Raw genomic sequence first — 24,781 nt, 5'->3', positions numbered from 1 at the left:
TCGTTTTGTTGGAGTGTTTGGAATAGTTATGCATATTTAAGATTTTCTTAGCTTGAGAGTTGCAAGGACTCCTCAACTTTTGCTTTTACTTGCAAAGGGAGGTATACAATTGAGGCAACCATCTAATTTTATCAGGCAAAAAAAGATACCAAAGGAAAAGGCTCTGATGGAAAGAACCCAGAAATCGAAGTTTGGAGACTTCCCTGGACAGTTAATTCACTGCCCTACTCTGGGCCTGTCCTGTCACCTGTTAAGTGGGGGTAGCATACAGAGAGTCAAATGAAAGAATGAAGAATGAGCCCTCAACAGGAAGCTAAACTTCCTTAGGTCTTTATCTTTCCCTGTCTCACTGTCTATCTTTTCTTCAGATTGCATATGATTGTATCTTAGCTCCCTTTTAGTATAGAAGTTCTTGAGAACGGAAATTCTGTGCTTCACAACACATAGTTCAATACCTTGAACATGGATAGGCACTTATTTATTTATTTAGGTTTCAGAGAGGAAGGGAGAGGAAGAGAGAGATGGAAACATCAATGCTGAGAGAGAATCACTGATCGGCTGCCTCCTGCACACCCCACACTGGGGATTGAGCCCACAACCCAGGCTCGTGCCCTGACCGGGAATCAAACCGTGACCTCCTGGTTCATAGGTCGATGCTCAACCACTGGCTCAGTGTATATTTTTAAATGAATTATACATGTGAAAGACCCATGCAAATACAGCAGCATCTTCATTTTTGATAGGAGACAACTCATAAATTGTCTTCAACCTGAGAAATCAATTGCAAATTGGTTTTATGCGCCCCCCCCAATCATTTATTCATTAAGTTCAACAAACATTTATTGAGTGATTACTAAGTATCTGAGACTGTTCTTGGGTTTTTTTTTAGTAAACTTTTATTGAAATTTAAATTACAGGAGCATGCACACGTAAGGGTACAGCTGAATGAATTTTGGTAAACACATCCATGTAACCGGACTCAAACACAGAACTAGATCACCACCAGCACACAGAGGTCTCTTTCATGCCCCTTTCTGAGTCACTAAACCCTCAAGTGTATCCTTATCTCACACTATAGATGAATCTGCTTGTTTTTGAACTTTACACATAGAATTATTTAGTATATCTTCTTTATTTTTAAATTAAATTTTATCGGGGTGGCATTGGCCAACATGAACATATTGGTTTCATGTGTGGATTTGTAAGTTACAAGATCTGTACATAGCACCATATGTGTCCACCACCCAAAGTCAAGGCTTCTCCTGTCACCTCATATGAGGACCCTCTTCTCCCCCCCATCCCCTGGCAACCACCTCACCGCTGTTTGTGTTCATAGGTTTCAGTTTTATATCCCACCTATGAGTGAAGTCGTACGGCTCTTAGCTTTTTCTGTCTGACTTATTTCAGACACAGCGTTCTCCAAGTCCATCCATGTTGTTGTAAATGACACTATTTCATCCTTTCTCATGGCTGAGTAGTATTCCACTGTGTATATATATACCACGTCCTCCTTTTTAGGTGCTAGGGATATGGCAGTGAACAAAACAGAGCCCCTGCCCTCACGAACCAGCTATTCTAATAAATACATATATCATACGTGGAGGTAAATACCATGAAGAAATAAAGCAGAATAAGGGATTTACAGAGTAAGGATGAGCCATGGTCAGGAAAGGCCTGTCTGATACAGTGATACAAGGGCCAGAGGGATGCAGGAGGTGCCCGGGGAGATATCTGGGCGAGAGAGTTCCAGGCACAGAGTGCCACCCCCTGAGTTGGGTGTGCCGTTGATCTCATGGCAAGGAAGCAAGTGGTAGGGGATTGGGGGCCAGGTAGGGGAAAGTAGATCTTGTACAGCCTTAGAGATACACCAACTAAAAGGGTTTATTTTTGATAGTCTTCTTTTTTAAAAGAGAAAATGGTAAGTACTTTGGATTTGCATATGAATGTGGGCTTTAAGCAGAAGACATAATTTGACTTAATTTTGAAAGATCACTGTGGCCTGGTATGGAGGCAAGAGTGGAACCAGGGATGTCTTTAGGACACCGTTTCACCTTGACACTCCCAGGGCTGCCTCGGGTCCTGGGTACAGGCAGCTAATGGCCATGTTGATCCAGGTTGTGGTGGCAGCTCCCCGCCCGCCCCTTCATTTTCTGGGTAAAGATCTTATTGTAATCGGCCAAGTTTGCCTCTGACATTCTTTTTTTTTTTTTACATCATTCTATGACTCTACTTGTCCCTCACACTCTGTTGCAGGACTGGTGGGTGGTCCAGAGACTATGGTCTGCATACAATTCAGATGCTCTGCCTGTTTTTGTACAGCCCCTGAGCTAAGAATGTAAAAACCATTTTTAAATGGTGAAGAAGAAAAAACACACACACACACCCAAGAAACAAAAGAAGAATACTGTTTTTTGACTTGTGAAAATTATCTGACATTCAAATTTTAGTGTCCATAAATAGAGTTTTATTGGAGCATAGCCACGCTAATTCATTTACAGACTGTCTATGGCAGCTTTCCCGCTACTTCAGCAGCGTTGAATAGTTGCAACAGAGACTGAATGGCCTGCAAAGCTTACAACATCTGGTTCTTTGCAGGATAAGAGTGTCACCACCCCCTGGTCTATAATGGTCTGCCACAAGGCCCTGGCCTTCCCAGCTGTGCTCCCTCGGGCTCATTCCTTTCTAAGCCTGAGTTTCTTTATTTGTAAAATAAGGATAGTGAGAGTACCTCTGTTTTGAGAATTGAGGATCCAGGATTTGATTACGAGCCCTTGTCTTCTAACCAGCTTGATGCCCCAAACTCTGCCTTTGGGTCTCAGTGAGGCCCACCCTGACTCAGATTGTTCTGTTTTCTCAAAGAACTTTCCCTAACCGCATTGTACTATCCAATCATGGTGAGTGGAGGCTTTTATTAATATTTGTGGTTGGTATGGGAAATCAAGTACTTATAAATGAGGGACTGTACTGATTTCAGATTACAGGTTTAGAGTTACCTGTTTACTCTGAACTGTTAAATGTAAGAGGTGGGTGGGAAGGGATGGATGATCAAAACTGGGGTTCATCAGATAGGTCCTATTAAATTGGGGAGTGTGTTTTTGTAACATGTTAAACGTTTATGATTTTATAGGAAATAAAATGGGAAGTTCATTTAAAAATAGGAAGTGAGTCGTATTTACTAATATACCAATAACGCCTTGAGGTTAGATAACCAAGACAGTCCTTGCCCTCCCTCTCTAGCAGCTTCCTGTACGTTGGGAGGGAGAGCCAGCATCCTGAATGAGGATAAGGTGAGATGATGCGGCTGTACAGAGAGCACAGGTGTGGGCGCAGGGCAACCGTGGTGTCATGGAAGGGCTTCTGGTGTATAGCCTCATTTTTAAAAAAATATTTTATTGATTTTTTTTTTTTTTTTACAGAGAGGGAGGGAGAGGGATAGAGAGCTAGAAACATCGATGAGAGAGAAACATTGATCAACTGCCTCTTGCACACCCCTCACTGGGGATGTGCCCGCAACCAAGGTACATGCCCTTGACCGGGATCCTTCAGTCCGCTGGCCGACGCTCCATTCACTGAGCCAAACCGGTTTCGGCTGTATAGCCTCATTTAAGTCTACACTGCTTTCCCCAGTGCCAGGCACAGGAACACAGTGGGAAGTGGCAGAGGCACCAAACGGTGTTCGGAGTTGTATTCTCCACCATCACTTACAGTTAAAAAAAAAGTTTCGCCCAAGAATGCCCTTGACAAAGCAACCAAAACTGTTAATTGTATGACACCCTGACTTCTAACTATATATTGCAAAATCTTCTGCGTGATGAAGTGGGAAGTTGCAGAAAGCACTTCTGCTGCAGACAGAAATACTGAGGCTGTCTCGAGGGAAAGCTCTGGTGCAGTTGGATGAGGTGCAAGCTAAGCTGGCAGCTTTTTCATGAAACACCATTTTTATTTGAAAGAATGACAGACAGCCCTAGACGGTTTGGCTCAGTGGATAGAGCGTCGGCCTGCGGACTGAGGGGTCCCAGGTTCGATTCTGGCCAAGGGCACATGCCCAGGTGGTGGGCTCGATCCCCAATAGGGGGCGTGCAGGAGGCAGCCGATCAATGATTCGCTCTCATCATTGATGTTTCTATCTCTCTATTCCTCTCCCTGCCTCTCTGAAATCAATAAAGAAATATATATATATATATATATATATATATATATATATATATGAATGACAGACAAACTGTGGTTATTTAGAACTGAGTATATAGCAGACATTTTCTCATAAGTGAACTAGGTGAGTCTGTCACTTCAAGAAAAACAACGGACAGTACTTGTTGCCAATGATAAAATTTGAGATTTCAAGTAAGAAATAGACATTTAAAAAACTTGAATCTGCCATTGCATGCTTGCCAGCTTCCCAATACTTAACAACTTTTCTTATGTGATTGGTGATGATATTAATCAATGTGGTTTGTAAAATATCAAAGAATGAAATGTGTTAACATTGGAAGGTCTGCATCCATCATTCAATAACCATCCTGAATGACTAATACTTGATGTTACAAAACAATGTGAGGGCAGAAGATCCACTGTGAGTGTCAGAGGGACCCTGGACTTTAATGTAACCAAATACCAAAAGTTCAGTGATAAGATTTCAGTTTCCACATTGCTACTAACCTTTAAGAAACTACCACTTTATGAGTTTTGGTGTAGTCTAAAAAAGTATATCCACATTTGTCAGAAAAGGCTATTAACGTGGTTCTTCCCTTTTTCAATTACCTTGTTTTTGTGAGGCTAAATTCTTTTCATATACTTTAAAATATCATAGCACAACATATTTAATGTGGAAACAGATAGGATAATTCAGCTTTCTGTATGAAGCCAGACATTAATGAGAATTGCAGAAAGGTAAAAGACTGTCTTCACTCACTTTTTTGGTGTGTGGAAAATATACTTATTTCTCATAAAAATATGGCATGTATATATAATATATTTGTTGTTTTAAGTTGAATAAATATTTTAAAAATTGTTAGTATATATATGTATGTATGTGTATGTATATATATATGTATATGTATGTATGTGTGTGTGTGTGTGTATATATATATATATATATATATATATATATATATATATATATATATATTTCAGAGAGGAAGGGAGAGAGAGATAGAAACATCAATGATGAGAATCATTGATTGGCTGCCTCTTGCACGCCCCCGACTGGGGATCGAGCCTGAAACCCAGGTATGAGCCATTGACTGGAATTGAACTCAGGACCCTACAGTCCGCAGGCCGACGCTCTGTCCATTGAGCCAAACTGGCTAGGGCTAAATTGCTAGTTTTAATATCTAACATGGTAAATATTGATAAAGATAACCTAGATAAAACAAAAGCTCTTTGGGGACCTCAGTAATATTTAAGTGTAAAGGGATCATCTGAGAGCAAAAAGTCTGAGAACCACGATTTTAAAGGCACCAGTTTCCAAGCCCTCAACTTCAATATGTTCACTTTCATAAAACCAGTCTGCTTGAGAACATGCCTGTGGTGAGGCAATGTTCTTTCACAATTCCTTCTAACATTTTAAAAAGAGCATTCCTCTTACCATCCTGAGTCTTATTAAGTCAAACCTATGGATGTACCAAAAGAGACCACTCAAAATATTAAAAAAATAATAATGCCGTTGCCATTCTCTGAGACAGAGTCATTTGACAGCAAAACAAAGAGAACTTGGGTAAGAAATACTGAGAGAATCAGTAAGATCTGTGAGAAAGTTTCCAGAGGTACCTTATTTCATTCAGGCAGCAGTCATGACAATGCTCAATAATTTCTTCTTTCTTTTCGAAATGATAATCCAATACTGCCTTCTTGTCTTTTTCCTTTTTTATATCAATCATCTTTTCTTTTTTTTTTCAGTTCTCTCTTCTTGCCCTACCCCTGTCGCCCTCTCTTTCTCTCTCTGTGGTACAATTCAAAAGTGAGAAGGTTTGTCATAGGGAAATGTACTATTTACACATCATTTGAATTGAAAAAAATAAATCAGTCTATTCCTTAAGAAAGTACATCTAATTTGAATGATTGGTTTGACAGTGAGGATTGACTTTGCATAATTACATGGTGAGCATTTTCCACAAGCTGAATAAGCTAGATGTGCAGTTCCAAGGTTTTGATGAAAATATATTGAAAGCACATGATAAGATACACATATTTAATTTAAGATGTTGTGTTGACAAAGATGTACTGAAATATTTTAATATCCCAACTTTTTCTAATATTATCAGATTTAGAACTGGTGCCTCAAAGTAGAAGAGTAACTGGTATATTTGGCAGTCACTGGATAAGTCTTGGTCTAAGTGTTGTTTTTATCATGCAGTACCTCCTAGGAAGTGAAAAAGTTAGATGATTCTAATTATGGGCAACAAATTTGATTGCAAATTAGTTGATTGTCAATTTGTGCTTTTAACAAGTTTGAAGAACATAATTGATTTCACAGTAGATAAATCATTAAAAATAATTTTCCCCCAATTTTTAATTGTATAAATATCAAACCTATAGGAAAGTTACAAGAAAAATGCAATGAACAGCCTTGTATCTTTCACCCAGATTCATCAATTGTTCTCATTTGTTCTATCACCTGTCATAATCTCTCTATATAAAAGGCTAAGTGACTGACCGTCCGTCTGTCCGACCATCCATCTGTCTGACTGGCCGGTACATATGACACGCACTGGCAATTTAAAAATAAACGTTGACTCGTGCATGCACGATACATATAAAGCTTTTGCCAATCGCACACGTGTTTCGATCTGTCATTGCCGAGCGTTAATTTGGTTGTTTTTGTTGACATTCTGAAGCTGAAAGAAAGAAAGCAGAGTTGTCGACAGAATATGTCTGAAGACCAACTATTGGCACAATGTACCTCTGAAGCCGAAAGAAGCTGGCATCGTCGACAAAATGTATCTGAAGACCAACTAAATATTAAATTATTTCTTCTAATTAATTTCCTTTCAATGTGCACGAATCTGTGCACCGGGCCACTCGTGTAATCATAATTATTATTCATTTGTTCTATTTGTCTACCTATAATTATTATTACACTGTTGAAAAATTTAGGAGTTGGTTACAAGCATCTTGACTCTTCATTTCTGAGTACTTAAGCATTTCTAAAAGTCAGGACATTTTCCCATCTAGCAATACAATGATCACACTCAGGGGTCACATGAGCCAAAAGTTTGGGGACCACTGTGTTCAAGTGGGCTAGAGGCAGAAACAGCTGCTAGGATGGTTTTGGGGGACCGAATTGCTATAGTGTCATGAAGTGTCAGGAGATGCTCAGGGAGGGGTGTCAGGCAGGGCAACAGCCACCCAAGTGACACAGTAACTTTACCTTTACACGAAGGGGACAGGGTGCCAAGGAAGCATTTGAGCCCTGAATAACAATACTGAAATGCCTGGGAGACAACATTAAGTTTGGATTTTATCCACCCATTTATTTATTTACTATTAATGTGCATTAATTTATGGTCACCAAGTATATGGTTGTATGATATGATGTAAGATGATTTTTAAAAATATATATATTTTATTGATTTTTTTTACAGAGAGGAAGGGAGAGGGATAGAGAGTTAGAAACATTGATCAGCTGCCTCCTGCACACCCCCCAACGGGGATATGCCTGCAACCAAGGTACATGCCCCTGACCGGAATCGAACCTAGGACCCTTCAGTCCGCATGCCGACGCTCTATCCACTGAGCCAAACCAGTCAGGGCTGATGTAAGATGTTTTGAAGGAAAACAAACATTTTCATTTGTGTCACTTTAAAGGAAACTGAAGCAGTGTGACTAGTCTGCATGTCATCTCGTGAGCACCTTTGCATATGTGCGTATTTCCTGGTGTGCAGGAGATGGGAGCAGGTGAAATAAATATTACAGAGCTCCCCACTATATAACCAGCAACACATGAATTGCCTCCTTTAGACAGAGCACTCTGAGGTTATTAGGATGTCAGGTTACAGGTAAGGCAATGGAGAAGTCAGGTGCCTTACTGTGTGTGGGTCACAGAACCGCAGAGTTGGGAATCCATCCACCTGGCGCTGTTTCCGGAGCTTGTGTGCTTGTCTGAAACTCCATTGCTTTCTGTGCGGCAGTAACTCTGCCTTGGAGCGTGTAGATGATGTGTGGGGGACTTTGACTCGCATCCCAAGAACTAAATTAAGGATCACATTGGATTTAATTGATAGTTATTTTTACACATGTCATTGAAGAACAAGTAAATGAAAGAGCAGAATTTTCCAGTCTCTATAAAGATAAAAATAAAGTTTCACTGGGTAACAGTACAATGTACAAAAGGCTTTTAAGATAATTTGTCCCTCTTCCTCAATCTGTCTAATTTATTTAAATTTTGGTGTTTTAAGATATTACAGCTAATACTCTGAGGAATTTTTTTCAACTATGAGACTATTAAAAACAAAGTAACCCCCGCCCCCCCCAAATAAAACAAAACTTAAGCATTAAAAAAAGTAGAATTCCTTATGCCAGTCAAAATGTGTTTTCCTTGATTACAACTACCAAAAACGTAAGAAGCAGAACAAATCAAGCTGTGAAATAAAAGTAACACATATTCTATGAAGGTAAGAGAGGAAATTTTGCATAAAACCCTCACAAAGTCTTTCAGGCATGTAAGAAATATGGATTCTAGTACAATGAACACCTGTGTGCCTATACACAACTTAAGAAATAAGAGATTAAAAAATATAGTTTAGTCCACTGGGTGATTCTCTCCCAATGAAATCTCTTCCTTTCCCACAGAAATAACCACCTTCCTGACTTTAACGTTATTTCCACATATTTAACAATACTTTTTATGTATGCTTGCATATACATGTATGTATCTACTCGTAAATTGTAGGGTTGTTTTGTTAGTTAAAGCCAGTTTTGTAAAATGGTATCATTGATGGAATTTTGGCTCAACTGTATGTTTTTGAGATTTGTGCATGTTGGTATCTGTACCTGTAGCCCTTTCATTTGAACTATAATATAATAAGCATTGATTTATTTGTTCTTCTGTCAGTGGAAATGTTGCTATTATGTAGTGCTGCAGTGAATAGTTTTGTTCATGTCTCAGTGTACTTATAAGAAAGTGTCTTTACTGTATCTCCTACCACTGGAGGGGCTCTGTTGAAAGGTATGCGCACCTCTTCTGAATGTTGCTAATAGCCCAGGCCGCCTGCAGAGTAATTGTACTGATTTCTTTTCTCACCAGTAGTGAATAAGGGTACTGTTGCCCAATCCTTGCCATTTCTTTCTCTTTTTTAAAAAGTCTTTTTAAAAACTATGTTTGTACTAATGGGAGATATCTGTAATACTATCAACAATAAAAATATATTTAACAACAACAAAAAAATACCAACCAAAAATAAAATAAATATGTTTGTACTGATTTTAGAAAGGAAAAGAAAGGGAGAGGGAGATAGGGAGGAAAGGAGGGAGGGAGGGAGGGAGGGAGAGAGAGAGAGAGAGAAACATTGATCAGTTGGAGCCTGTACACACTCTGACCAGGGATTGAACCTGCAACCCAGGCATGTGTCCTGAACAGGAATGGAACAGGCGACCTGTTGGTGCACGAATGATGCTCCACCAACCAGCCCGGGCTGGAAGGTGGTCTATTGATATTCCTTCTAGTTTCTTAATTCTTTTAATAACGAATTGCCAATGAAATGAACAGGGAGTAGAACCCATCTGATAGTTATACATGGGAACAGGTTAATTCTCACAAAGAGATCGATTTCCTGGTAGCATTATTATTTTTTTTTAAATTACTTTATTGATTAAGGTATCACATATTTGTCATCAACCCCCTCCCCCCGTTCCCTTCCCAACCCCCCCCCCCCCACACGTAAGCCCCCCTCCCCCTGTTGTCCGTGATCACTGGTTAGGCTCATATGCAAGCACACAAGTCCTTTGGTTGATCTATCTCCCTTGTCCCCACCCTCCTCTACCTTCCCTCTGAGGTCTGACAGTCTGATCAATGCTGTTCTTGTTCTTCAGTCTATGTTGTTCATCTTTTCCCCTAGATGAGTGAGCTCATGTGATACTAGGAATACACTTATAGGAACCGAAAATGAGACAGGCAATAATACTTATGCTGAGAGGCAAAGGAATCAGTCTATAGTGAGTTTCTTTCTGGGCCAACAGTTCTTTTGAGTCCCGGTTTCTATGTCCAACAGTTGTTAATGTGTTCATAACAGCAATGATATTTCAGTTCTGGATGGTGGACAAATGGTGGTATTGCAGGTCCGACCCTTGATAACATTATTTACGTGAATTTGTGTCAGTTTGGGGCAGTGGTGAAGGTGCTGGGAGAGATCACTGCCCCTGCAGGATGAAGGGGGGCTCAGCTGGAGTGGAGATTGCAAGACAGGAGCACCTCTCCTAAATGGCAGGCAGATGCTGATGGGTCTGGGTTTCTGTTGCTCTCATCTCTGGGAAGTTTTTAGAAGTGACAGTCCGAGCCACAGATCTTGGGACTCATCACTCATATGTATGTGTATGTCCACCTAGAAGAGGGTAGTCTTCTAAAAACAAATTTCTTAACATCTGGAGAAGAGAAGCTACCCTGATGGCGTTGACTTTGAGAGCCTCCTGTGAGTCACACACAGAACCACGCATGCCTTCCTCACAGCTCAGAGCGGGAGTCCTCGATTAGAGGGGAATAAACACGAGCACTGAAGTAGGGTGCTGATGCAATTCTTTATGTAATTTCACTCTGAAAAGATGCTGCTAAGAAAAGAGAATGGCTCAGAACACTGAAGTAGGGTGCTGATGCAATTCTTTGTGTAATTTCACTCTGAAAAGATGCTGCTAAGAAAAGAGAACGGTTCAGAGTGGCCATCTCTTGCAATAAGGTTTTTCTGAGTGGTTTTCCTTTCTTCACTTGCCTTTTGGTTTAGGGACCGCCTCGGGGGTTCTGTCTGGTTCCCTCCGACCCTCACATCTCTCCAGGAGGTTTGGGGTGGTGAGGAATGTCTGCTGAGTGCTGGGCGTCTGCTTGCATCCTTGTACCCAGGGCTCTGTGCCGCTCTTGGCCAGCGGCAGGGTCTTGGTGAAGGCTTCTGGCACCTATGCGCCACCATTTCATTCCATTCCATTCCACCAGTTCGGACCGCCCGTTTTTGTTGCCCGTGTCATAGCCTCCTGACTGTTCACACCTTCCAGTCATCCCACAAACGCCTGCCTGATGGCTATTCCCACGGTACACTTGGCCTCTTCACTGCTGGCTGGCCTGGCAGTATGCCGGGCACGTAGGAACCTCTTAAGAAATGCTTATTGAATAAATGAATCCACCTGTCACCAAATGTAATGGGTTCCCTTTGCCTTTAACGCTGCAACTTGACTCTCAAAACCCATCAGCTTTGCCATAAGGCTTCAGGGTACACACCCAACCATAATTCCTGCACACCTCACTTCGCAGCCGAGCAAGGCTCCATGTCCTCTGAGCACCATCATGCTTTTCTGCCAGTGTCCCCTTTCTGACCTGGCCCCTCTTCTCCTTTTCCCATGACCGCTGCTTTGTGCTGTCCTTTATTTTTGTGTTTGAATTTTTTAGTAGTCCCCTAACCAGACGTGTTTACAGGTTCTCCCCCAGCAGAAATGGTCATGGTGCCAACCCAGCACCCCAGCTATGCCACTGACTTAGCCCGGGGCTTGTTTATAAATTAGGGGATAATAAATAGTGATGACCAACTTGTGGGCCCTGAAGAGTAATAATAATATATACTTAAAGGTTATTTTTTGCCCTGGCTGGTGTGACTCTGCTGGCTGGGTGTTGTCCCATTCACCTGGGGATTGCTGGTTCGATTCCCAGTCAGGGCACATGCCCGGGTTGCAGGCTTGATGGCAGTAGGGTCTGTATAGGAGGCAGTCGATCAATGTTATGTTCTCACATCGATGTTTCTCTCTCTTTCTCCCTTTCCCTTCCTCTCTCTGTAAACAGCAATTTTAAAAATTGAAAAAGTTATTTTAAAAACCACCTAGTTAATACTTGAATACATTCCAACTGTGAAAAAAATCTACTATTCATAGATGCTTATCCTTAAAAAAAAAAAAAAAAGGATTCCTACCTTTACAATCCTCTACCTATTAATCTCCCTCCTTCTCCTTGAACAACCACTGTTAACAATAACCTGGTTTCTCTTCAGGGTACATATGTGCCTATAAATATGACACGGTATATTTAAAGCATCAGCCTCAAAGCAGTTATTTCAATAAATGGTACCCATGATTATTGCCATCAAATCAACTTCAGGCTCCAATTTACCTTTCCATCTTTATTATCTTTATCACCTGCTACCTTCCTTAGGCTTTTTTTTTCTTTTAAAATGTAATTGCTTTCACTACTCAGATTTACCCAGCACTTCCATGACTTTACTTGTGCTGGTCTTTCCAGTTTTTTAATTGTTTTGTTTTTTTGGTTCTCTGATTGAGTGATATTTTCAACTCTGTCTTCTGATTCACTGATTCGATCCTCAGCTCCCCCTAATCTGCTGTGTATTCCTTCCTATGTGTTCTTTGTTTGCGTTATGTAATTCTTTAGCTCAGTCTGTTCTTTTTTCATAGTTACTATATCTTTTTTCATGCTGTTGAGCATCTTTACCATCATTATTCTGAACTCTGTTTCAGATAAATTTCTTATCTCTGCTTCATTTATCCTTTCTTCTTCTGGAGAATTCTCTAGTTCTTTCATTGGGGGTTGTTTTTTTTGTCTCCTCATTTTGGCTGTCTGGGTTTGTGACTATGTATGAGGTAGATCCTCTACTCCTCTCAATCTCTAGTGTAGGACAGTGTTAAAGGCTGTTTCTGACTAATTAGATCAGGTAAAGATTCAAAGCCTCCAAGACCGCCTCTGCCTACAGACTGGTAGGATTCCGGTTTGAATTGCCCCCGCCCCCCCCCCCCCCCCCCAGCAATTATCCTCAGGTGTGGCTAGAGATTTTTTTTTAATAGGTGGGGCAGTTGCTTCTGCCTGGAGGCTAATTGTTATTTTTAATCTTTTAAGTGGCCTCAGGGCAAGGTGTTTTCCAATAAGGTGTGTCAACTGTCTTCCCCCCAGGCAAGGCAAATGTCTGTGTAGGAAAGATGTCCTCCACTGTGTGAGGGAATGATTCAGCCCAAGAAACTTGGGGTGTCTGCCTTCTGAGCTCAAGGCCCAAGTCGCCAAACCTGGCTTCTGCTCTCACAGCTCCAGTCCACTTCACCCTCCCTCTGCTGGAGCACAAGGTGGTTGGCTACACAGGGAATTTTGTGCATTGGCCCTTTAAGAGGGTGCCTGAATTTTCAGCTGTCACTCCCTGGCAGACAGCACCCCGCTGCTTTTCACAGCCAGATGTTATGTGAGTACCCTCCTCTCTGCTGTGGGGCCCAGCTGGGGAATCAGATCCCAGAGTTCTCAGTGGTAACCCCCCACAGCTGAGATACCTCTCCGGGACTTGCTGTCTGCGGGTGCCCAGCCAACACATTCGCACCTCTGCCCCTCCTACCAGTCTCTATGCGGCCTCCACTTTCCGTCCTTGGGTATCAGGGTTCTCTCCTGTAAGATTTCCATTGATTACTCAGGAAGTTTTTCTGTATTTTAGTTGTAATTCCAGTTTGTTCCTGGGAGCATGTCGGTGCAGCATCCACTCACTCTGCTGCCATTTTTAATCCTCCTCCTGGTCTTTCCAAAACATAGGGTGAGTCAAGAGTAAGTTTCAGTTGTGAGTACACAGAACACAGGGTTTATTCTTGTATTATTTATTAATTATTGTATTATAAACCATATGAACAACTGTAAACCTACTTTTGCCCCACCCTGTAATTAAATTGCCACTTTATCAAAGAAGCTTTCCATCATCCCCCAGAGGAAGGAAAACTAACCTTTTTTCTGAAGTTCATGTACATTGATCACCGTCTGCATTTTATATTAGAGATGATATGAGGAAGGTTGTTGTAAAGGAGGGCGTATCTTGCCTTTCACTAAGTTGTAAACTTTTAAAAGCTAAAGTATAACTTTTGTTCTTGTTTTTAAAGTTTTTATTTTGAAAAAAACTTTATCCTCACAAGCAGTTGCAAAAATAGTACAGAGAGTTCCAGGGTGCCCTTCATTCAGCTTCCCCCAATACCAGTAATAACCTCTTACATAACTATAGTTAAGTTCTATCTTTTTTAAAAAATATATATATATATATATTTCCTTGACCTTCCACAGAGAAGATGGAAGAGGGATAGAGAGTCAGAAACATCAATGAGAAAGAAACACCGATCAGCTGCGCCCCCCCCCGCCCCCCCCCCCCCCCCCCGCACACTCCCCACTGGGGATGCGCCCGGAACCAAGGCACATGCCCCTGACCGGAATCAAACCTGGGATCCCCCAATCCGCAGGCTGACGCTCCATCCACTGAGCCAAACCGGCCAGGGCTTAAGTTCTATCTTGACCTCATCTTCATAGGCCTCCTGGTGGCTCTGTAGAGCCTGGCATTTGGTAGGCACTGATAAGCTTTATTGCTTGATGAATGAATTGGCGTGCTCCACAAGCTTAGAACACATCCAAATCAATGGACTGTCATCCCATCCTTACTCCAGGACTGGCTAGAACTGGCCTGTCTCACAAGACCCAGACTGAAGTCAGGGACGTTTCTTGCCTCCCTTTGTGAACACTTGATTGACCTAGCAGGCAGGAAGGATTTTAAAAAGGATTCTGGAATAAAAGCCCACATTTGAGGTTTATTTCAAAATAATGCTGGAGGAGAGACGTGGATGCAGGTGTAGGATTGGCTGTAGGCTGATGGTTGATGGGGGCTGCGTATTTGTTGGCTCATAATATCCTTCTGTCTTCTTTTGTATGCTGAATGGTCTCAGCTCGCCATCTCAAAAGTTAAAAAATACTGCCACATTGAGAAAGCAGCATAATCATTCCGTTCTTAGGTTTTAGAATTCATCTCCACTGAGTCACACTGGCAAGGCAGTGTTCCCAGCAAGAAATATGCTGTGGGCATAGCTCATTTTCTTGTGCTTCGCTTGATTGTGCTTCCCAGGTATTGCATATTTTTTACAAACGGAAGGCAAGACCCTCCACCAGCAAAAGGATTACACCTGGCTTGGTTGTGATACTCGCTTTGTTTTGGTGGTCTGGGACAAGCCCCCAATGACTCTGAGGTATGTCTGTACCTCAGGTTCTACCAAAATGCACTTAATTCGTGTTTTAGGGTTGAAAATGGAATGGATTATGCTAGAAAGAGTCAGAGAAGGTAAGGATTATTTGTAGTAATCGCCTGTGAGTTTTCATGGAAGCACACACATTTTTTCCCCTCACAAAGATTATTTATTTTTGTTGACTCTATTACAAATGTCCTCCACTTTTACCCTTTTTTTGCCACCCTCTACCCTGCCTCCACCCCCATAACCCCCAGGCTTTATTTATTTATTTATTTATTTAACCCCCAGGCTTTTACCACATTAGCGTCTGTGTCCATGGGTTATGCATATGTGTATGTAGTATATTCTTTGGTTGATCTCTTTCCGTCCTCTCCATCCTCTTCCCCTCCACACTCTGATTTTTGGTGGAGATGGATAGACTATGAGTGGCCCCTGCCTTAGCAGAGCAAGTGTTGTGGTCCTTGGATGTACAGTCAAGAACTTGGTAGTTTCGCTGTAGAGGGTCATTGGTCCCTGTTTATCCATTCAGAAAGCATATGGATCTGGTGCCTGTGTTGCTGAAACAGAGGTCAGAAGAGAAACTGCTATGCAGTCAGGAGGTAGAGCCCCGTTCACCCAGGCAAGGGGGAGAGCTCTATGTTCCTGTCTGCTAAGGGGACAGTGAGAAAAGCAAGCATAGCCGCATGGAGGTGGTTATAGGGCGGAGAGATCCTGCAGAATAATAGCAGCCCCATAGAAACCCCCGAGGCCTCCGCAGCCAGTCCTCCATGGTGGGAGGGTGACTTTCTATTCCTCAGTGTCCTTATGCTGCACCTATCCTTAAGAAATGGCCATCCAAATAGGGCCGTGAATAAACCAAATATATCAAGCAAGGAACATAAAATAACAACTTGATTACAACTACATGGAAGACATAAGTCCCAGCCAGGGTTTAATGTATTATATAATCAATGAGTATATATTATTAATCTGCCATGTATTTATTAGCTGTGTGCCATGAGCAAGTGACTTCTCTTTGCTGTAGTTTCCTCATGTAAAGGGGGGGGGGGGGGGAATAACAAAGCCTATTCATTCCAGTTGTTGTGAGAGTTGAATGAATGCATGTAAACTTATAGGAAGAGATGCTTGGTACTGGAGTAAATGCTTAATGTGTGTTTTTATTCTCGTTATTGACCTAGATTGGAAGATGAGTGGTATGGCCTCTTTCTGTAAGGTCATTAAAGTGCATTAAGAAAAAAAAATCAAGTTTTAAAACAAAACTTGCCTTTCCCCCCATGTAATTTACAGTTGTGGAGGAAACACAGGTACGGACATGAAAGAGACTATAGGTAATGCGGTGGACATTGATGTGCAATTGGTAGGACATTTTAAAAAAATGTTTTTATTGATTTCAGAGAGAGGAAGGGAGAGGGAGAGAGAGGTAGAAACATCAATGATGAGAGAGAGAATCATTGATCGGCTGCCTCCTGCATGCCCCCTACTGGGAATGTGCCCTGACTGGGAACCGTGACCTCCTGGTTCATGGGTTCATGCTCAACCACGCAACACTGAGCTACACCAGCTGGCCGGGCCTGTTGGGCATTTTTATTACACCATCTATTACCACACTGCACGTGCCTGTTAGAAATGTGATTGGAAGTGCCTTGTATGTTTAAGTCTGAAAGTTTGGGGCAGGAAGGGTGTAACGTTTCCTGTGGTGGCACTTCTGGGGTTGTGCTGCTTGATTCAAGCTGCTGACAACTCCATCATGGTGATTGCTCTTCTAGGTGATTATGCTTTTCACTTTTTCTCAAAAAGATTTTTTAAATTAAAAAAATAATATGTGACACGGTAAAGCATTTAACAGTACAAAAGGGAATAAAGTAAAAAGTGAGGTTTCTTTTAGTCTAATTACATTTTAAAAAATCTTTATTGTTGAGAGTATGATAGATGCCCCCATTCCCTCCCTTTTCCCCTTCACCCGGTTCCCATCCCACCCCAGGCCTTCACCACCCTATTGTCTGTGTCCATGTGCAATGCACATAAACATGTAAGTTCTTTGGTTAATCTCCCCCCGCCCCCACTTCCTCTCCTCTTCCATCTCCTTTGGTGTCATATCCAAGAAGTCATTGGAAAAATGAAATAAGAAATCATTGCCAAACCAATGTCATGAAATTTTCCTCTTATGTTTTCTTCTAGGAGTTTTATAGTTTTGGGTCTTACATTTTGGTCTTTAATCCATTTTGAGTTAATGGCAGGCTTCAATGATCCCTTAAAGGTTCCAGAAGAACGAAGAGGCTTCTTGTGGCTGTGGTTAACCCAATGCTTTGGGTTCTATCAAAGTCACTTACATTGAGCTGGACAAGCACCTATTAAGCACTTGCTAAGTGGCCGATGGGTTTGGGAAATAAGGGCAGGAGATACAAAGATGAATAAGGCAGAGAACTCAGGGGTGATGTGAATGCTTCATATCTTAACAGGAGTTTGGGTTATAGAGGTTATGCATTTTTCAAAACTCCGTGAATGTACACTAAGGTTTGTGCTTTCATTGCATGTAAGGTTTACATCAAAAGAATCTAGAAACAAATCGTTGAATTCTAGTCAATGGTATGTACTCTGAAGTTTTTAGAGGAAAGTACACTGATGTTTGCAATTTACTTTAAAAGGCATCCAGCCCTGACCGGTTTGGCTCAGTGGATAGAGCGTCGGCCTGTGGCCTGAAGGGTCCCAGGTTCGATTCCAGTCAAGAGCATGTACGTTGGTTGCGGGCACATCCCCAGTAGGGGGTGTGCAAGAGGCAGCTGATGGATGTTTCTCTCTCATCGATGTTTCTAACTCTCTATCCCTCTCCCTTTCTCTCTGTAAAAAAATCAATAAAATATATTTAAAATAAAATAAAATGCATCCAAAAAATAGATTAAACCGGCCGGCATGGATCAGTGGTTGAGCGTTGACCTATGAACCAGGAGGCCACAGTTCGATTCCTGATTAGGCCACATGCCCGGGTTGCAGGCTCGATCCCTAGTTCGGGGTGTGTGGAAGCCAGCCGATCAATGATTCTCTCTCACCATTGATGTTTCTGTCTCTCTCTCCCTTTCCCTTCCTCTCTGAAATCAATTAAAAAATGTATAAAATAGGTTAATAGATGGAGAGATGAATAGGTGATAAGCAACTATATTTAAAATATGAATGAATTTGCTTCATGTTTGAAAATTTTCATAATAAAATGTTGATGGAAAAAGATGAGACGATAGCACCTAGAGGGAGACTGACCCTCACAGCACAGTTAATGGCCTCTTATATCCTGTCCTACTCTTTTTTTTGGTGAGGTTGTTAGGTTGTGGGAGTAGATCTGGTTAGCAATAAAAGCATTTGTTCCCCGTTGGAGCCTGTTTGTAAGCCTCTGAGTCATTCCCAGATGTACCTTCAGTCATGACGGATCAGAGTAATTCCAATAACTGATGATTGCCATTGTTGAGGTCCTCCAGAACTACAGAAAGGAATACATTTCACATCATAACTTAGTATACAGTTACATCTAAATGAAACAAAGCTTCATGAATCTATTCTTTGATGCACTCTAATATTTTCTATTTAATTTCTGAAAATTGTCAGTTTTGATCTATCAATGGGTTAAGAACCGACAGTTGAAAAATGCTGCTCTTTCACATACATCATTTAGTATTGACAGTGCACACTGTCATAAAATCATTAGCGTTTTCAAATGTTCCTTGGAACTTCAAAGCTCAATAGAGTCAAGTTTCATTACAGGTGCCACTGTAATTTCTTAGTTGTGTGACCTTGGAAAAGATGTTTAACTTTTCCGCCTCAGTTGTGTCATCTGTAAAATGGAGATAGTAGGGGAAATACGCACTTCATAGACTTCTCGAAAAGGATTAAACGAGATGGTGTCTGTGAAGTGCTTATTAGCACAGTGGCCAACTGAAAGGCCTCAATAAGTGGTAAATATTTTTATTAGCCATGAATTCATGAACTTCTATGTTTGGGCCTCAAAGGAATCAGAATGGGCTTAAAAAAATATGTTGTTTCCTAGTACCTTCTTTTTTTTTTTTAATATATTTTATTGATTTTTTACAGAGAGGGAGAGCCAGAAACATCAATGAGAGAGAAACATCAATCAGTTGCCTCCTGCACCCCCCCCCCCCCCCCACTGGGGATGTGCCCTCAACCAAGGTACATGCCCTTGACCAGAATCGAACCTGGGACCCTTGAGTCCGCAGGCCGACGCTCTGTCCACTGAGCCAAACCGGTTAGGGCCCTAGTACCTTCTTTAGTTCTTTTTGCCTGTTTGTTTTTTATGGAAGTGACCTTTGGGAAGGCCCAATTGTTGGCTCTAGCGCTCAGTAAAAAGTACTCATTTTCCCAACAGTTGTCGGTGGTGGCATTGGCAAGAGTGTTACTCGGAAACATGGGGAATTTTGGCAGGTTTAGTGGTGTTTGCTGTTGGCGTCTGCCTTGGCATAATCCTAGGTGAGAGAGGGATGCCTGGGGTTTCTCATTGATTCATCTCCTTAGCATGGAATTCTGGCGAAACTGCATCTGCCTTGGAGGTGGGCAGGAAGAGGCCAGAGGGCCTCATTATGGAGGAGTTTACCTCTTTGAGATTCCCTCTACTGAGGAATTACTCTGCACCATTTGAATTTCCGCCCTTTTCATCTGAACAACGTTGGCTGCTGGTAGAAATAATTAAACAGAAAGTGTTCTGATATTTCTGGCACAATTAAAAACTTTTTTACTCTTCTTAATTTCATAGAATCCTGGGATTTTATTGCTGGGAGAGCCCTTAAGAGATCAGTGCAAACTCTGCCACTGGATAGGTGGGGGTCCTCCTTCCGAGCGGGAGCCAGCGCTCCTGCCCGTGTGAGCCGGAGAATGGAGACGTGTTAACCAGAGGCACGCGAAGAAGAATGTCCCTACGTCTGTCTGCGGACCTGACTGCATGCATCCCTTCATTACCTAGGAGTGCAGCCCATCTAGAGTTCTCAGTGGCTTAACACCACGAAGATCTATCTGTTGCTCACATGCCATGTTCAATCCGAGTCAGGCTCTTCTCCGCGCAGACACTCAGGGGCTTGGGCCGCATCTTGTCGCCGTTTAGGACACACGCCTTCCAGTTGCGATGGTGGGGGATCCGCACTTACTCCTCTGTGCTTCTGCCCGGAGGTCACAGAGTCATTTTGCTCAGGGCTCATCTGTCAGAACTGGTCATAGAACCCTGCCTGATTGCAAAGGGGCTGGAACTATGGGGGGAGGGGGGCGCCTAGGGAGTATTTGATGACCGTTACCAGGGAGAGGGATAATATGGTACTATATATGTTAAAACTGTAGATTGGAAAAAAATGTAGCTTCTTACTCTCTAGATCTACTAAGTTTCGTCACTCTCCCAGTGTTCTAAGCCTCCAGGTCCTACAGGCCATCATGGCAGCAGCTTTTACTGATAGTCTGGTGGGGACAGGGAAGCCGCTGCCAACCGCAGGGTGAAGGGGTCCGTGAGCAGCGCGGCAGAGAGTACAGAAGAGGAATAGTGGGGGCAGCTGTGACTTCATCCACTGACATCGTGTGTGTACTTTGTGTGGTAGGTTGGAAAACACCCCTCCTCTGCCCCCAAAGGTACCAGGTCCTAATCCCTGGAACCAGTGGATGTTACCGAACTGGACACGGCAGAAGGGCTTGTGCAGATGGGATTAAATTAAGGATCTTGAGATGGAGGGATTATGCTGGGTTACGCCGGCGGGCTCGAAATGCTGTCGCATCTTCAGAAGAAGGATGGACATTTGACACAGTGACAGAAGAAGAGGAGGCAGGGGAACCCCCGAGGCAGAGACTGAAATGCTATGGCTGTAAACCAAGGAATGCCCACAGCCACCGGCAGCTGGAAGAGGCCAGGAGTGGATTCTCTCCCAGAGCCCCAAAGGGAGTGTGGCCCTCCTCGCACCTGATTTTGGCCTCGTGGTATCGATTTTGCACGTCTGGCCTCTAGAACGAGGGGGAAATAATTTTCTGTTGTTTTATGCCACCAAGTTTGTGGCAATTTTTAAAAAATATTTTTTAAATTGATTTCAGAGAGGAAAGGAGAGGGAGAGATAGAAACATCAATGATGAGAATCATTGATCAGCTACCTCCTGCACGCCACACACCAGAGCTCCATCCTGGGAACCGAACCGTGACCTCCTGGTTCATAGATCAATGCTCATTCACTGAGCCAAGCTGGCTGGACTGTGGTAATTTTTTATAGCCTCCATAGGAAACATGTACTTGGGTTCCCAGTTTCTTTTCTTTTCTTTTTTTAAATATATTTTGATTTTTTTACAGAGTGTAAGGGAGAGGGAGAGAGAATTAGAAATATCAATGAGAGAGAAACATCAATCAGCTGCCTCCTGCACACCCCCTACTGGGGATGTGCCCGCAACCAAGGTACATGCCCTTGACTGGAATCGAACCTGGGACCCTTGAGTCTGCAGGCCAACGCTGTATCCACTGAGCCAAACCGGTTAGGGCGGGTTCCCAGTTTCTTGGTAATCAGTGGCTATTGCTATTATAACCAGTGCCTGGAGGATTTGGTGGCTGGAGTGAAGACTGGGGAATGGTGGTTGGGGAGTGGGGTGGGAGTGAGAATTTTCTTTATATCCCCCGTTTTTACCTTTTAAGTTTGAACTATGTGAATGTACTACCTATTCAAATAATAAATAAAAGTAATCTTTACAGCCCTGTGAATCCTACAGAAGAATATGATTAATTTTATGTGTCTGTTTCCCTGAGTAACATCCAGTACAACTTGTGCTCTGTGACATGCATTTTGAGGAATTCTTCTCAAAATGTTGCCCCACGGACCTTACCATCTTGCCTACTTCAATGTCTTCTTTCCATTGTACTTCTGATGTTTGGGTCTAGGTCAATGATGGGAAAGAATTATGTGAAGAAAAATGAATGATGGTGTAATAATTATAACTTTTAATTTGAATCTAAAAATGCAATTTAATTAAAAATTACCTCCAAATTACCTCTCATTGTGGATCTAGGCTTCCTGACCGGTGTGCTGAGATTTCCTTTTCTCAGCCTTGGTGACTGTGGTCAGGGGCGAGAGTGGCCAGAGCCCCCAGGCTGGTGGCTTCGCTTCAAGAATAGAACCCCTTGATGCCAATATGTTGTGTAAATACTATTATCTTCGGTTTAGTGTGTGCAGTGATGTGGAAAGGTTGGGAAATACTGCTCTGGCTAAAACGGGGCCTCATATTTTTAAAATGTCTGTTGCATAAAATAGCTATGAAAAACAAACAAACCAGTTGGGTCTTTGGGAAAACTCCAGGGATGGTTTGGCTCCAGTGCAGGAGTCCTCAGCCCCTTCCCCGCTGTGACACTCGTCATGGATGGTGGCACTCCTTCCCTGCAAAGCCCCCAGAGCAGGCTCAGCTTCAGTGTCTCCCACACAAAGCCAGAAAAGAAGGCAGAGTCACATTTTAGGAGATGATCGTGAGTTCACTCTAATTTACCGAGAAATACATGATTGAGAACTTGGGTATGCCTGCTCTGTAGGAGCAGAGTTCTCTGACCTATCTCCTAACTGACCTCACATTTCGTATTGTGGCTAGCTGAGTCCAAGTTCATTTTCAATTCGCCAAGTAAGAGATTTTAAGTATTAGTGACAAGCGAAAAACAGTGCAATGGTATTACGTGCAGTATATAAATAAGAGCTTTATCAAGTTCAATTGTCATTTGCACTGTAATATTTGTTGTTCTGTTACGTCCTGGTGGGTCTGATGATGTTGGTAATGCTGTCCTTTATGTCTTCTGGAATAAGTAACTGAATTAATATGTCAGTGTAGTACTATCTGAAGAACTCAAAGAGCTATTAAAATGCTTAAAAATAAAATGATCAATTCTTCTTTTGTTCTCTTGACAGGATAATTGAAGCTATCTGCATAGGGTGGTTCACTGCAGAGTGCATCGTGAGGTTCATCATCTCCAAAAACAAGTGTGAGTTTGTCAAGAGACCCCTGAACATCATTGACTTACTGGCAATCACGCCGTATTACATCTCCGTGTTAATGACAGTATTTACAGGCGAGAACTCTCAACTCCAGAGGGCCGGAGTCACCTTGAGGGTGCTCAGAATGATGAGGATTTTTTGGGTGATTAAGCTTGCCCGTCACTTCATTGGTCTTCAGACACTTGGTTTGACTCTCAAACGATGTTACCGAGAGATGGTTATGCTACTTGTCTTCATCTGTGTTGCCATGGCAATCTTCAGTGCACTTTCTCAGCTTCTTGAACATGGGTTGGACCTGGAAGCATCCAACAAGGACTTCGCCAGCATCCCTGCTGCCTGCTGGTGGGTGATTATCTCTATGACTACAGTTGGCTATGGAGATATGTATCCTATCACAATGCCTGGAAGAATTCTTGGAGGAGTTTGTGTTGTCAGTGGGATTGTTCTGTTGGCATTGCCTATCACTTTCATCTACCATAGCTTTGTGCAGTGTTATCATGAGCTCAAATTTAGATCAGCTAGATATAGTAGGAGCCTCTCCACGGAGTTCCTAAATTAATGCATTGCAAATCAAGTCTTGCATACACCTTGTTTGTTAGAAAGACTTAATGCTACTTCATATTCATGTGTTCCTTGCTCGGTGAGCACTGCAGTGTGGTACTGTCATCATCTTGGTAGGGTAAAAATTATCCTTCCCAGCTGAAGGGATAAAGCAGTTTACTTATTATGGAGTAAACAAGATTGAGACTGCAAAGGAAAAGTAATGATTTCTAGACTTAATTTTAATATCTTATTTTATTTAGACTTGTTTCCTCCTCCTTGCCTTGAACAATGACACTTTTGTTTTGTTTTGAAGTGTATTATTTGAGCATTTTAAAATGGAAAGCTACTATTTTCCAAATGTTTTTCTATCTTATGAATTTGGAAGAGTCTTGGAAGTTATGGTGTTTTTTGTTGGAGAGTAACATTTTCGTTTCTAAATGTTTTATAATCTCTCATATCAATGTCAGAAGTATCCTGGAAACATATGTCACATGCAAGAACTGTTTAACAAATACTTAAAAAATTTGGCTGAATTTAAACTGTATAACGGAGCTAGATACAAGCAAGAATAGTATTTGGAAAACTTTTCCAGCATTTCTCAATTCTTGGATTTATTTTTGTTCCTATTATTCACTTTATCATGCAGCTTCATGGAAGCTTGAGTATGCTCTTACTTTTTCATTTCGGGTTTCTTTTATCTCTTTGCTGAACTGACTCAAACAAGAATTTTAGAATGAAGAGAGCGTGTATTATTTAGTATTTTATTGGAGTTCATTGTATTTGAATTCATTGCTGTTACTAGGTGATAATTGACCTAACATTCAGATGTCCAAACAAGATTTCCACATAAGAAATAATAGAAGTGGTTTGATATTACAACTCATATTTTTCTTCTGCTTTTTTTTCCCTCCACCTAAACAACATGGGTTTAAGTCTTGTCAGGTGAAAGGATATTTATATATACCAAAGTCATACTTAGATGTTATCACTGGATTAACATAAAAAAAGAAATGAAATATTTTCTTACTCTTGGTTGCTGTGTAGCTAAGCCATTTTAAGCCAGCTGAGAGCAATGAATA

General features: G+C 41.9%; 1 protein-coding gene across 2 annotated transcripts in view; it reads left to right on the top strand.

Annotated features, from left to right (window-relative positions):
• KCNG3 (potassium voltage-gated channel modifier subfamily G member 3) overlaps nt 1-23,844 on the top strand; it is a gene marked incomplete at its 5' end in the record, with an annotated part of 34,605 nt that extends 10,761 nt beyond the window's left edge. For both annotated transcript variants that reach the window (XM_079792811.1, XM_079792810.1), the window contains one exon: nt 23,073-23,844. In XM_079792811.1, the coding sequence (XP_079648937.1) occupies nt 23,073-23,718 (646 nt within the window). In that variant the 3' untranslated portion in view covers nt 23,719-23,844. The remainder of the gene's footprint in view (nt 1-23,072) is intronic.
• Nucleotides 23,845-24,781: the final 937 nt, after the last annotated feature.

The sequence above is a fragment of the Cnephaeus nilssonii genome (assembly GCF_951640355.1).
Source record: "Cnephaeus nilssonii genome assembly, chromosome: 15".
Lineage (NCBI taxonomy): Eukaryota > Metazoa > Chordata > Mammalia > Chiroptera > Vespertilionidae > Cnephaeus > Cnephaeus nilssonii.
This window is presented reverse-complemented; position numbering and strand designations above follow the sequence as displayed.